At 27.7% G+C, this 15,994-nt stretch overlaps 1 protein-coding gene across 1 annotated transcript in view; it reads right to left on the reverse strand.

Annotated features, from left to right (window-relative positions):
• Nucleotides 1-15,994, reverse strand: part of hob (bridge-like lipid transfer protein family member hobbit) — a 116,726-nt gene that overhangs the window by 66,652 nt on the left and 34,080 nt on the right. Inside the window, exons 18-28 of the mRNA XM_016058688.4 lie at nt 14,624-14,756; nt 14,426-14,540; nt 11,681-11,792; nt 11,034-11,125; nt 10,878-10,950; nt 10,404-10,505; nt 10,247-10,306; nt 8,448-8,541; nt 8,151-8,361; nt 7,169-7,341; nt 5,922-6,020 (exon numbers count right to left, since the gene is read on the reverse strand). Of these exons, the coding sequence (XP_015914174.1) occupies nt 5,922-6,020; nt 7,169-7,341; nt 8,151-8,361; nt 8,448-8,541; nt 10,247-10,306; nt 10,404-10,505; nt 10,878-10,950; nt 11,034-11,125; nt 11,681-11,792; nt 14,426-14,540; nt 14,624-14,756 (1,264 nt within the window). The remainder of the gene's footprint in view (nt 1-5,921; nt 6,021-7,168; nt 7,342-8,150; nt 8,362-8,447; nt 8,542-10,246; nt 10,307-10,403; nt 10,506-10,877; nt 10,951-11,033; nt 11,126-11,680; nt 11,793-14,425; nt 14,541-14,623; nt 14,757-15,994) is intronic.

Genomic DNA, 15,994 nt, shown 5'->3' on the forward strand with positions numbered 1-15,994 from the left:
CGGTTATTTGTTGTTTTTTGCCCCCGCTTAATTGCATAAAGAAGTGGTACTGAAATGGAAAAAAATGTGTCAATTTTAGAGAAATATTTCACCAGCTAATATAGAATTTCCCTTTTTCAGTTAAGATATGGTTACAATAGGTGGTCATTTCAATAGGGACTTCTTATTATAGTAGGTGCTTGGGATGAAGTTGAAAAATTAATCAAATCTTGCTGCCAGTTATACATTGAAGTAAACGAAGGGGGTTTTACCCCTCTTTGACTTACTTCACTCACACATCATTTAGTATGTAAAAAAGGGATAGAGTGATTTGTTTTTAGGTCAAGACTTGTGGTCCCCTCTTGATGCACTATTAGCTTTGATAAGAAAAAGCTTTAAAAACCTAATACACTAGTGTAAAGAGTGTCTTTTTCTTAAGTGGAATAACGGCTTAATCCAGTGAATAATTTTGAGTTGGTTGCAAGTTGAGCGCGAAAAAGAATGATTTAAATCTATCGGAAAAAAACAATGAATCTTAGAAACAATAAATTTTAAAGAAATCCCCAACTAAAATAGCGCATTAATTAGGAATTTCTCAAGTTTCAAAGATTAGAAGAAAAAAAAATCTGCATGTGTTTGAAAGGAATACGCACAAGTTATGAAAATTTTTGTAGAAACAAAAAGGGAATATCTAATCTTGATAAATTGAAAAATTAAATCGGTATAAAAAAAGTCTTCAATTTTAGAATTTTTCGGATAGGTTTAAATAATATTTTAGTTCCTACATGATACTTTTTACTAACATTGATTTATTTTTATGTAACCGCAAATAACATTTTTTTATGATACTAAGGAAGAAAGTTTTAATTATATTTATTTATTGATCATATAAGTGAGTTTATTTAATCAAACCGCGATACTAAACCATTAAAAAGTAAAATTTTTTTGAAAATTCAGAATTTTAGACTGAATATTGCATTCCCCTTTTAATCGAATAACCCGCTTAATAGCATAGATTTAATAGAACCGATGGTATTCCTTTAAGCGGGGTTGACTGTATATATATATATATATGAAGAATAATGAAGAAGGAAACAAAGAAAAATTATAGACATATGAAGAAAAAAAAAGGAGGGGAAATAATAAGTAAAAAAATAACAATCAACAGTAAAAAAAAAGAAAAAAAAGATGAAATTTTATTTAAAAAACCGGAAAAAAAGATATAATCTTTTCTTTAGCCCACACGATTATATCCGCAAAACAGAGTGCTTTCTGATATTGTATCAATAAAGCCAAAGCAAAATATATTATTACAATAGTGTGAGGAGCACTCAAAATTTTTTTTTATAAAAATAATAAATAAAATAGATCACAAAAAGTAAAAATAACATGTAAAAACAAAAAATAAAATAAAAGAAAAAGAAAAAACATTGAAAAGGGGACTATAAAGCGAGTAGCAAGATCAGCTCAACTTACAGGGACAGAAAATTTTTCAAGAATGATTTAAAAATGTTTTCGCAGAAAGACTGCCAGATTACAAAATATGAAAACAAAAGCGCAAATTGAGTGTAACAAGAGGGTTTTAAAGTGTCGTTCTTACTGCACTGCTGAAGTGATTTGTTATTCTGAGCTTTGATTTGTTAGTTACCAAGGATGGGCCCGAAATGGATGTGTGCAAGGTAATATTATACTGGATAATTTTAGAAATTGATCATAAATAGTTTTAGAAGATAGATGTTTATTTAAGAAAACATATAAAATAGAAAAAATAAACATAAATTGTCTGTTTTGCAAATAATTTTAGCCGCGGATTTGCATGATATGGATTAGCACATAAAAAAATTATTTAAATTATCAAAGAAAATAATTTTAATCGATAATTTTAACACGGATTTGCCCGAAATGGATTTGCTCATGGAAAAATTAACAAAGGAAAAAAAATTTTAGTAGATAATTTTAGCCACGGATTTGCCCGAAATGGATTTGCACATGGAAAAATTGTATAAATTAATAAAGAAATTTTTAGCAAACAATTTTACCCACGGATTTGCCCGAAATGGATTTGCACATGGAAAAACTGTATAGATTAACAAAGGAAATTATTTAGTAAAGGAATTTTTAGTAAACAATTCTAGCCACGGATTTGCCCGAAATGGATTTACACATGGGAAAATTATAAAAATTAACAAAAAAAATGTTTAGTAAATATATCCACAAAAATATACGATTAATTCAATGATTTTATATAAAATTTTATTACTTTAGTTGGGTATCCATTGTTTTTTATCAAATTTTGAAATAGTTTATCGATTTGTTTTTTGGATAAATAAATATTACTACAAATTCTTTTAATTCTATTCATTTCATTAAAAGTGGTATGATGTGATTAAAAGTGGCAAATGAAACTTATTGTTTTTCTTAACTTTCTTCGTGTTTTCTTGTATGTATGTATATATATATATATATATATATATATATATATATATATATATATATATATAAAGTCGGAAAACAAAATAATGAAAAGATATAATTTCTTCATTAGTTCACAGAATTATATCCGTAAAAAGGAGTGCTTCCTAATATTGCATCAATATAGCCAAAACAAAATATATCAATAAATTCATGTGAGGAGCACTAAAAAAATTTAAATGAAAATAGAAGACATTAAGTAAAAAATATATACGAAATAAAACATACCAAGCAAAAAACAGAAAAAATATAATGAAAATACAGAACAAAGCATAACAGAAATCTATAAAGCGAGTAGCTAATTCAAATGAACTTACACATACCGGAATCTTTCAAGAATGATTTAAAATATTTTCGTAATAAGATCCCATAGAAAACTTATACAAATTTACTATAAATTGAACTTTTAAAAAAAAATGCAAATTCAAAACAAGAGTATTTTTACAGTTGGGGAGGAGTAAATGAGCAATATGTAAGAGTTAAATTAAATAATTGAATCGGTGCATATAAAGTAAAGTTATTTATGTATTATTATTAAAATGGATGGGTTGCATAATTGGATGTATCTCTGGATATAGCCATGATTAAAAATAGGTAAATGATTGAAATGTCATGATAAAACAAATTAACGCCGAAATATATAAAAGGGTAAATAAATAAAATTAAGGGGAATGTGATCGTTAATGAAAGTGGTAGTACAATGCTAATGTGGGATAACAATAACCGAATAGGTTCAAAGGGTCACAAAGTGTGAGGTTTGAACAAATTGGATAATTTGGTATCACCAAATTTGGAAAAAGGGTAAAACTATTAAATATTAAAAACTAATTAAATATTAAAGATAAATAAGATAAAGTCATGCTATATCCAAACATAAATATGTGATTTAATACAGTAAGTTGATGTTTCCAATGAAAAATTACAAATTCCCTTAACAAATAAAAAGGTACTCACCGTGTATACATAGGACATTTTAAAAGACAACCATCAAAAGAAGACAAATGAAACACACATTTTTAACTTGCGTTTAAGATTTATTTAAGAAAAATATCTAACAACATAACTAGTGGAAAGACGTCTTTAAAACAATTATTAACATTAGGAACACCTTTAATAGAAATGGGTGACGAAAGAAATGATGTTATGCATAAAAGAAAGGAAAGCGGAAAGGGTTTAACTATTGAAAAGACATGTATAGAAAGAAAGCTTAATTTAAGAGGGTCTTTAATATAAAAAAAAAATTAAAGATAAAAATGAAGCTATTAGAATGACAGAAATAAATTTCCCAGATTTAATTTAAATTATAGGCTGGCTGAGAAAAAGATGTAAAACATAAATTCCCTTGATACGGACCGAAGTCCGCATCTCGGAGAAAAAAGGCAACCTGCCCGAAGGTTCGAGAGAGAGAATGTATTTAAAAAGACTTAAAAAAATTCCTTAACTGGGGTAGACCAGAAAAATTACGGCCAATTAAATATAAAGAGGCGGAGAGTTTGAAATTTAAATGAAAGAGATTGGTTAGTTAGCCCCCCTAAAATTAAAAGAAGAAAAAGAAAGGCGTGAATAGAGGGGTTGGTTGACTTTCCCCACAGGAAGTGCAATGACCACGAGAAAGGTCAACAAGAAAGTTTAAAAAAAATTGCTAAATTGAAAAAAAGGAATAATGTTTAAAGAAAAATTAAAGGCTTAGGTAAAATTAGAAATTAAATTGTCAGATTACATTAAGTGTAAATGTGACATAATACATGGGAGAGGATGGAAATGTTCATTGTCATTGAGGATAAGAAATAAGTTGGAGTTGATTTTTGATAACATCTTGGAAATAAATGCATTTCATTTTAAATAAAAGTTTCATTTAGTCTTTTATTTTTTAATAAAAGAATTTTTACTATCTCACTTGTTTTTTACCATCAAGATTGTAATCACTCAGAAAAAAAGTTTGACAGAAGTTATTTAATTCTTTTAATTTGCTATATTCTCTTTTATTGGTTTAAATACTACTTACAAAGGTTTTTTTAATCGAAATTTGGGTGGTTGGTTAATGGTTATTGTCAGCTAAATGCAGGTGGTTATACTTTATCTATCAATATATTTTCTGGAAAAATAGTTGAATGATAATATGCATCTTGCTGCTACTTAATCTGTTGTTTTGATACAAACAGTAAGAGAGAGTTTTGTCACGTGATTTGGCAACAAACATGTTAGTCTGTATTTTATGTTCTTTTTTATATTTAGATAATATCTCTTGTGCTGACATTGATTTGTCTTAATATGATTCTAACCAGTTATGCAACATATCTAATGGAAATTACTGAATTGGAAAAAAAAAGATTTGTTCAGAAAAATTCATACTGATGTCATTTTCAGGATCGACGGAAATATATATTTTTCTTTTCAATTAAAAAAAATCATTCGCAAATACATTGCCCAAAATAATTTTTTTTTTCTTCTTCGGTGATGTTTTTGCTTTCCATTCACTTGACTGACGTTTTGCCTGAGGGTTCTAAAGAAAGCCCCATGTCACATCACCTATCACGATTTTCTTCAAGAAGCTGCCATCTTCATCAGCCATGTCAATCAAATTCCTATACTTTTCACTCTCTCTCTTTTTTTTTTTGTTCAGGTGATGATACTTTGGAAATTACGTGCAAAAAAATATGATACATGTTCAAATAGTCAAGAAGTAGGCTGCGAACACTTCCATGTGAAATTCTAAGTTCAGAGGCATTAATGGCTATTCATCTGCCAGACTTTCCTGAACTTCTCTGCAGAATTTCCTAGCATACACTTTCCTGAACACACTCAAAATTTTCATCTGCAGCGGAAGAGGGGGGTACTCAGTCCAAGGGTTATCATCAACGTTTGCGTGATCTTCACAAAAACGCTGATGCCACTTGTACACAGTGTTTTTTTTCCATGGCATTATTTCCTTATGCTTTCTATCGCATCTTTTGTACCTCAGAAGGTGATTTTACAAGCAAAAACAAAGAATTTGATGTTTGTATGCTGTTTTAAAAATGACATATCCAAGTCCAACAAATGAAAAATACACTTTGCACAAATGATCTTCATCTAAAGCTTATAAAACCAGAAAAGAATTCCAGATTTTCATTATTAGTGTTAACCTCGAAAAAAAAAACTTCCCTTCCAACAAACATCTGCATCGATCGAAACACAACATGATCTAGGTGTCCCTTCAAGGAATTTAATGAATATACCTCATTTTGGATACGACAATATGAAATGTTGCATATTTCTAGTTTAACATTCTCTAGAGATTCTCTGAAAGAGCATTCGGAAATTAAATTGTTATTGAAGCCATCATTAATTTTTGTATTATTTTTTTTTGCACCACATAATTCAGTTCAATAAAATCTATTCTAATTAAAATATTGATTAGTTTTGTAGCTTTCTCTTAACCAAGAAAGAATATAGATAAACATTTAATAAATAATAAGAAAACCACAAACCAAATGTAAGGTCATGATAGTATTTCAATGAAGGCATGCTTCTCTCTATTTCTGCATTACTCCAAGGCATATCAATCTCAACTATAGACGTTCTCTTTGCTGAAAGAAAAGTCACAGATTTTATTTCTTATTAAAAAGGCAATCTGTATTCCATTTCACAATAAAAATTTTGTGCATTACTTAAATGAAATTTATTAACGAAATTTGATAAAATAAAATAAGAAATACAGCTGAAAAATAAAAAATCATGTTTTTGAAATGGTTTTATTGATGAATCATACCTAAAAATTTTAATGTAATCCCCAATATATGTCATGAAAAAAAGAAACATACTTTGTATATTAAATGTACTTCACTGAGTTTCAATATATTTGCAAAAATATATAAAAGAAGGAGAATATGTAAAGATCATATTTAAACTGCAAATAGTTATTAAAATAATATAAATAAATTTTGCATAGAAAGGAACTGTAAAACTAAGTCTATAACTAAGATATAATCTAATATTATTTCATAATCAATAGCAGTCATAATAAAATATACTCTTAATCTTTAGATATACACTTAAAGTGTTCTTAATACGTAACAACAATTTCCCATTATTTTATGCCATGTAAATAAAACTAATAGACTAATAATAATGCAAAAAAAAAATATTATCTTTAAATTTTAATTTTTTGATAATCATTTGAACAAATACATTTGCAGTTTATAATTTAAAATGATATAGTTTAAAATAATGTAAAAATGTAGATATTTTACAATTTTAAAATATTTCAATCATAATCAAATCAAATCAAATAATAAACATTTATTGATAATTATTTTTTGTCTGGAGTTATCATGGGAAAAACAAATTTGTTGTTTATAAATTAGTTTTTCAAATACAATTTATTGTAAATTAAATAACTTGATACATTGTTTAAATCACTTAAAGTCAAACAATTTCAATTAATATATATATATATATATATATATATATATATATATATATATATATATATATATATATATACATATATATATATATATATATATCCTTTCAATCAATCTTGTCAATTTCTTACATACATCTCTTTTATGCCTGACGGAAACAACTGTGCATTTTTGTAATTTACACTAGAATTTTAAAAAGTCCAAATTTAGGATTATCTGAAAAGACAAGGTTTCCAATTGCTTAAGATGAGTGATGTGTGCTTAAACTATGCCTAAATGAAAAAATGTAATGTTTAAAAAAAAGTATCAACCTCTCTGAGAGGCCTCTTGCTCAGCACCAATTAGAAATCCCCAGAAGTGCAACTCCTTGATGTTGAGAGGAACCTGAGGGAAATCCCTCATCTGCCACGTCCACGATGACGCCGAACACCTCACCTTCCTCGCCCACAGAGTGGAGAACTCAATACCTTCATCTGGATAAGGGCTGAAAGCAGATTTATTTTATTTTATTACCGTGAATCTGTAAATCATGCTATTATCACTTAATTCAGAATTCTTCAATCTATGCTCTTATAATTACTGCGTAACAGTTACACAAAACAGTTATAGAACTGAAAACAAAATGTAAAAAATATATAGATGGTTTCTAATATCTTTCTTTGATTAAAGGTTGAATTTGATCTTTTTGGTAACTCAATGATTGAACAAAAACTTAAGCTTAAAATGTTGGGGGTAATCTTTTAACAGACCCAAAGTACAAACACAACAATTATTTATTATAATTTAACAAAGCTGTAGTAAGAGTTAGGCATTTTGGAAGAAAATATTTAGCAGTTCTTACAGAAGTTCTAGAGCAATATACTTTTAGAAACTTTTTTAAAGTATTGTGTTTGCTTAATCTCCGAAATGATTGGAAAAATAAAGTAATTTTCATTTAAGAATATTTATGCACTTGTTCAAGAAAGCTATATTAAAGAATGTCATAAACTATATGTTGTCTAAAAACAAAATAGGGGATAAATTAATAAAAAGTTTCAGTGATGTGGTACTTTGATGAAATAAATCCTGTGATGAAGAAAATGGCTTGAAATGAAATTCTATTATAAATGACTAGAATTTTGAGTACACATATTTTTGATGAAAAACAGGTATTGCACACCTGTATTGCAAGTGAAATTTTATCTCCCTATACAATTGCTTCATGAAACAATTGATTAAAACTTACAGATGCATGCATTTTTGGTATGCCTACAAATTTAATAGTCACAGTGTGACCCAAACATAAGTATTTACCTTTCTGGATCAAGCTGTTTCATCCAATGAATAACACGCTCGGTGCCATGATATGATGTATCTGCAATTGCAAGGATGTCAATGTCTTCAAAAAACCATGTACACAGTGAAGTTCGCATTGAACCTTTTTGATACAGTTGTTGAGAACGTTGAATATATATCTCTGCACTTTTTTTTGCCAGTTTCGAGTATAACAGATTAATTTTTTCATCTACAGAAAAAACAAACAAACTTGAATTCCATTTTCAGGGTTTAAAATATAAAGCTGTAGAAAATGTATTGCAACTCTATAAGTACCAGGTAAAAGTAGATTTGTCCTTCTAAAGGTTTCAATTTTCTCATCTAACATTTTCTTTCTTTTCAGACTTTCATGATATTCATCTTCTAAAAGCTGTCCAAATTATGAAATTTATTGTGAAGAAAATAACAAATTGTACATGTTATTCAATATTTCCCCACCATCAATATATATTTTTAGAATCTTAATAAAAACATTTTGAACATTTAGGGGGTTTAAATTAACATTTAAATGAAAAGGAGAACAAAAAAAATTATTTAGATCAACAAGAGCAAAGAAAATATTAAAATAATTTAAAACCAATGTTTTTGACAATGAGCATAAAAACAACTCTTAATGAAAAGTATATACATTTCAGTTCCAATTAAACCGTGCTTAGATCATTTTAATGATTTGTTTCCTTATCTCAATATCATTTGTTCCAAGCTTGGAAACATTTTAGTTTTTTCCTGATTCGGCCCTCAATGTGCATAAAGGATGTCAAGAAGAAGAGTTCAAAATTCAACATCTCATAACAGATGATAGAGGAATGAAAAAGCTGTAAGTAAAATGTGAAAGCTTAAACATTTTATACAGAAATTTTGGAATTTTGTAAAAAAATTGTCAACAGATGGCGCCCTTCCTTTGTTTCAGAGATTTTTATTCATGAAATGAATCAGCACCCAGCATTTTTCTTACTTCATTTTCTACTGGAATTTTCAAAATATATATTAAGGGCAGCAGAACAATCTGTATACGATAAATATGCTTCTTATCTTTACAAGATTTAAACACAAGTTTTTCTCATGTACTGTAATAAGAAAGTGCTTCATCACAAAGTTAAGAGTTATAAGCCAATTTACACTTTTTCATAAGAGTGAAAACATTTTTGCCCTAATGATTATTTTTCTACTTGTTATGAATTTAATAAATTTGATACATAATGCTAAATATATAAAGAGAATTACTACATCATACAACAGTATATAGGTACATTTTCTTTTTTACTTTAACACCTGCCTGCCTGCATGCATTTAGTTGTATAAAGAAATAATTTTATCATATGTATCTAAGATGTTTGCTTAAATTGATAAATGTTTACTTTTAAATAATATTAGTCTTTTTATTACAAATATTATTATCTCAAAAATTTCCAATAATTATTTTACATAAATTTGTATTGCATTGCTAAATATTCTATTAACTCTTCTTGCTTTATACATAGATTTATAATAGTTCATTGAAATACATATCAGTGACACTTTTATTTATATCATCGTATAGTTGTATAATACTACCTGTTTCATATTATTTTTTTGAAACATCAACAAAACAAAAAAATAATAATAAATAAATTAAAAAACTTTTCGATGATAAAGAAATGTTTAGCTTTTTGTACCTTAGTGAGAGTGTTGAGGAATAATTTTACTGAACCTTGAACTTTACAAAACTTATCGGATATTCTCTTTAAATAAACACATACTTCACTAAAGATACAAACTTCGCCCTCAGATAACAAATATTAATTTTTTGGGTCAAGTCCAGTGCAATTTCATGAAAAATATCCTTTTCATACAGAACTGTTGTATATTTGGTAAAACTCTAGAAAATGAACTTCAGATTACTTTGGGGTAGAAAAGATAACTTGAAGCAATTTTGTAATAAAGTTATGATTAGAAGCAGCTAAGGTTGAAATAGAGCAACAGTAAGATCACACATTTCAATACATTTTTAAGACAAGCTATAAACCAAATTTACTTGCAAAAATTATAATTTTACTTTCTACATAATTATTTGATTTGTTTAAAATAATATTTACCTCAAAGTTATCTCGTAATTTAACTTCAAAAGGATCATCTTCAAGTTCTATAGACCAAACCTAAAAGAATATATGATTTTTAACTTATTTAAAACATTTATTATTTACAATAAATGAAGAAGGAAATAAAAGAAAAGAAAGGAAGAAGAATCCTTACTTTGCAAACAATATGAAGATCAGGAGGTAGTTTACTTTCCAAAGTAAAGGGAACTTTTTTCTTTTTGTGTAACATTTTCCACCATTTGAAAATGTTGATGAACTGGAAGTGCACACAAAACTTTAGTTTTTAAACACGTGTAAAATTTTTAGCAAAAATATTTAGAAAGGTTATGTTAATTTCATAAAAATGCAAAGTTATTATCTTTTGTTGAGAATGAAAAGTCATACAAGGAATATTCAGAGACCTTGTTTTTTTTCATGAGGTCTTTTTTTGTTTGATTTTGTAAGAAATGTTCACAACTTAAAAAAAGTAACAATACTAGGTATAAAAGTAGAAGATCTATACAACGTAATTCTCAGTAAACTGATTAACTTCACAATCTCTAAAGTAAACCAAAATTGGTAAATGTATTAAAAAATAACGCATCTAAATTAAAACACAGGTGTGTACTGAACATTGGTTTCTAATTACCTGTTCACTAAATGCTTCAGCAAAGTTATATTTGTGAGGGAAAACAAATCTTACTGCTTCAAAATGAATACTTCTAAATACAAAAAAAAGTAAAATAAAACAACCATACAAGTTTCTATAATAAGATGAAAAATAAATGAGAAAAAAGTTTCATACAATAGCCTATTGCTAGGCAGTTCAAGGTCTTCAAAGCTCTGACGACACACCTGGTGTTGTTCATTTCCTTGCATAAGTGAAACAATGATTTTCTAAAATAAAAACAGCAAATATAGAAAACTCTTTACCATACTAATAATATCAATCGTTATGATAGTTCCTCACGAATTAACTGAGATTATTTTAATGTTAAAAAAAAAGTCTGATGAATTATTTAATAACTTTTTTAATATATCAAATATATATCACAAATTGTGATAGTTAAGTTGAATAGAACTGTAATTGTGAATGACTAGGGTTTGATCAGTGGTGGCTTGAAGCTCATTCAGCTTCAGATCTATGGGTACCAGTTTGTCATGAAGAAAATGTAATTTGTGTGATGCTAACCACATTGCCACAATAATGACAATGAACATGAAATTGTAGAGCCTTAATCCCCATGGCACCCATACATAACAGGTTGTTGCGAGAATGCTTGTTTGTTATTTATTGCAAAAACATCTGAAAATCTGTTTTTGTTTAATGCATAATTCTTCGAATTGATTGAACAATTTTATGGTAAAAAACCTTACACATTTTTGATAAAAATCATTTAAAGAACTGGAAATAACAAGTATGAGCAATTTCAGAAGCATTGTATTTCTTACCTCAAAAGTAAATATCTCATAATTGTCAAACAACACCATCAACTGTTCAGAGTTGGCTGAGAATAAATGCTGATTGTGAGTTAAAGTTATGTCGGGTGCAGAAAAAACAACCCTGAAATATGGTTATTATAAGAGATAAGGTTTAAACAGAAAGTTTTATTGCCAACAACATTCAAAACATTTTGTAATGAATTATTTTAATCTAGACTAAAATAAAAGTTTACATACAGGTTGTTAGATCAAAAGAGAGTAGAATCTCACACAATCCTTTCTTGCTTGTCCTTTTTATTTAAAATGATAATTGCAGAATAATAATGAATGTGAATGAACATAAAATACCATCAAGTGGGATTATTATTGAGTCATAATATATATATAGTAAATTAAGAATATCAGCATGGCCACAAACTCTTAAATCAAAATTTCTTGACTTTCCCAGACTGATTTTATTGAATTTTAATGATATTTGTGACAAGTAACATAAGTTATATATAAAAAAAAATTCAGTTATGCCTTATTCCACGGTTATAAAAATTAAGGACTTAATTGCCTCTATATATAAGGGCAATTTAAGGATGCTGATTCTTTAATGGGAGCAATTTCTAGAATACCAACATGGATTCACAGATATACAATTAGTAGTAATTCCAGTAGTTCCTGCACTTAAGCAAAAAAGGAAACATTTTTAAGAAAACTCAGATTTTTTTATCACACACACACATATATATATATATATATATAATATATATATATATATATATATATATATAAGTGGGAGAAAATAGTATAAAAGCGGATATTGTTCATAGTAGCAAAATACGGGGATTCTCTCATGAAAATCAGTAGAGTATGATAATAGACAGAGATAGAAGAAGAGCTTTTTACATATTTTTCTCAAATGTTCTATAATATCAAGACAGGAGTTTCTAACAATGAAAGTATACTAATATCATACTTGACACACAATGAAGAGTTAGGCGTTCGTTTTGTTATATACTTTATTTCAAGACACATAACAAAATTTCTGAATTTAAAATTTCTTCTATTTTCTCTTAGCTAAATATTTATTCTTGCTGTTCAACAAAAATTTGGAAAATAAAAAAAAATTCAGGACATTTATTGAAATTTTTAATAACTAAGCACATTTAAGGACACTTTCTTCCATAGGTCTTAAATGTCAATAATCAATATTCTATAACAGTTACACAATATCTGAGAATATATGTGTCTTTCTAAATAATTGTATAGTAATAAATAAACAATAAATTTAAGGATCCTGACGAGAGATGAGGGTAAATGTTGGGCCTAGCTCTAGTGACGTTGTAGATGCTAGGGTGAGCTCGTGATTGGGGACTCATCGGGGGAAGAGTGGTATGCCACCATTGCAACTGTCTGTTTTCCTGGCCACAGTACTTCTTTCTGATAGATGCCCCCTCCGAGGGCATAGGCGCAGAACTGTGTGCCGGCATCCAAAATTGTACTGATACAATACACAATTATAATATTCATTTAACAAAACTGCACCATAGGACTTATACTTCAAAGTGAAAAATAATTGAATCTAAATATTTAACTACTGAGATTTTATCACAGCGATAATGTTAACAAGTGTAACGTTAACATAAAATAATTTGGGCAGTTGATGTTTGAATTCTAATGGCAAGACACACTTATATAAAGTCCCTGTTTCGGTCATTATCTAAAAAGTTGCTATCAGCAAAAATAAAAGTTTAAAAAAAGTATCTTTTCCTTCTTTAAGGAATTGAATTTAACTTATTATGGTTTGCATAAGTCAGAACTTAAATGTTGCTTAAGAGAATTTATGCAGCAAGCATATTTACCAATGAGATAATTAAAAAATTATTGATTTTTTTTCCTATAAGTAATATTTAATTTGGTTTTAACTATTTATTGTTTTTAATAGTACATGCAAGCTAATTAGAGTACAGTGCTAAAAAAAAGGAAGCTACTGAATACCTTTTGATCTCAATGGTTTGAAGGTTTAACCTGCAACATGCTAATTAATTAGTACTGATTTTGTAGCTTTGGTTTATATTTTAAGCTATAGAATCAGAAACAAAACTAGTTCTTGAGAAATCACATCAAATCACACACAATTTTTATAAAATGTGATAACTTAGAAACTGCTTGACTGATGGCGCTCAAATTTTGCATTTTACCATTTCATAAAATGATATAAAAATTTATACATCTTACAGTTCATATTTCTTTTAATTTTTATTTAATAAAAGAATAAAAATTATTTTTTACATGAAATTCTTTTTGGATAAATGAATTTAATAGTTGTGTGCAAAAACTTTTCTATTTGCTTAAAAAGTTTATGAGATGTGGCAAAATATGCAAGGAAGTAAAATTAACATTAAGAGGTTTATACTTTTGACTACTCTATTCTGACCATTTTCACCAGATTGTGGCTTCACCCATTTTTTAAGGTTCAATAATCCTAATCCATCAACAACAAAAAAATATTTATTCAAAAAAAGTACCTTCTGTGTTTGATTTTGTAGCTTAAAATGTCATTTGCACTAACAAATTAGATTGTTTGTCAACAGATCAGCAAACCATTACAATTGAGTTTTAGTATGCAAAAATACCATCATTAGAATTAAAGTTATTCAGGGTATTCCATTAATACTCAACATCATTTGAATGCAGCAAAAATTTTCCAAATTGTTAGTTTGGCTTTTTGAAACAAATAAATAAATAATCAAATGATGTATTTACCTGTGAGCTTTTGAAAGAATGAATCCTACATCAATATGACCCTTGGCTTGCAAGCAAATGCTTAATCTAGTCTGTTGCTGTTCTTCTTTTTTAACATTCTCAGTTTCATTCACATCTATAAATAAATAATAACAACATTTTAAAAAATTTTATGTTTCATATACTGGTTGGTACCATTATTGAATCTAATAAACTAACCGATGCATGCTTTATTAGAACTTGGTAGGGCTTGTTTGAAAGCATTTATTTCCTGTGCAAGTGTAAACAATGTCATGTGCAAAGTCGTGTTCCAAAGTAGAAATATATTTTCTGAAATTCTAATAGTTGCTTCCTGTAACCAAAGTGAAGTAAAATAAATATATTAAATATAAAATTTTTTTAGCAATTAACCATTATGTAAATAAAAAGATATTTCGTGTAAATATAAGAAACAGATAAACTAATTTGTAGAGTGCAAGCCGATATATTGGTTAAATCACACACACCAACATTTAACTCCGCACCTATGCCCCTAAAGGAGCATTTATCTGTTAATGGTTAATGTTGGAAGACAAGACAGATAGAAAAAAAGAGAAAAAACAACAAATAACAAAAGGAAAAAATACAAAAAACGCTAATGAAAAAAAAAAGATTTTTCTATTAGTTAGGGCATTTTGATTAGAAAGTATTCACGGCTAATTGGTCAAGTTCAGTAGCGGTTACTGGTTAAATCATTGTGCTCAAAACACCCAAATTAGCTAAAATTATCAAAAATAAAAGCTATAATACCGAAAAAATTAACTACAAGATGTTTAAAAATTAGTCACATTTTATTGCTGCTATTGACAATGCAATGAAAAATGTGTGAGCTTTGTTTAAGAATTAATGTCCTGCCTATTTTTAGTAATTGTAGTGTAATATTATATCCAGGGGTGATTGTGTCAAAATTCCGGAAAATTCATTGAGTTAAAAAGAAAAAAAAGAACAGTTTGATTGAAAAATTAGAAAAAATTTAAAGAAGGTTTTTTCCTTTTTCTCAATATTTCTTAGTTCACTTAAAAATATTTAAAATTTTACACATACCTGGAGAAGTAATAAAAATTTACAAATATGTCTTTCTTTCTTGAGTTTATGATTATAACAACTATTTACTGATAAAAAATGAATAGTAATCATGAATATAAGCTTATAAAGTATCTCTCTGGCTCTCCCTTACAAACAAATAAAATAAACTGTGTTTTTAAGTTCCACCTTTGAAAATTTGATTTCCGGAAACTTATGTGATCAATGATTTTTTTAAACGTCTGGAACTTCCGGAGCACTGTTAGCGAAAATTCCGGAATGCCAGCCTTCTATATTTAATACATTATCGTGAATACTGGAAAGAAACGAGTTCAGATTAACATTTTGAGGTCGAAGAATTTAAATCTGAGAGAACAGGCTAGTATCTGAGACTGAATTCACAAAAATAAAATGCTACAACTTGCACAGCAAAACTGCCAAAATATATTATTGAGATTACTTATTTACCCATTTCATAGTTCTTAATTTTTAAACTTAATAATCAAAATAATTTTCATACTTAATTAC

The sequence above is a fragment of the Parasteatoda tepidariorum genome, chromosome 4 (assembly GCF_982258835.1).
Source record: "Parasteatoda tepidariorum strain Cologne lab strain chromosome 4, Ptep-v5.0, whole genome shotgun sequence".
In the NCBI taxonomy this organism is placed as follows: domain Eukaryota; kingdom Metazoa; phylum Arthropoda; class Arachnida; order Araneae; family Theridiidae; genus Parasteatoda; species Parasteatoda tepidariorum.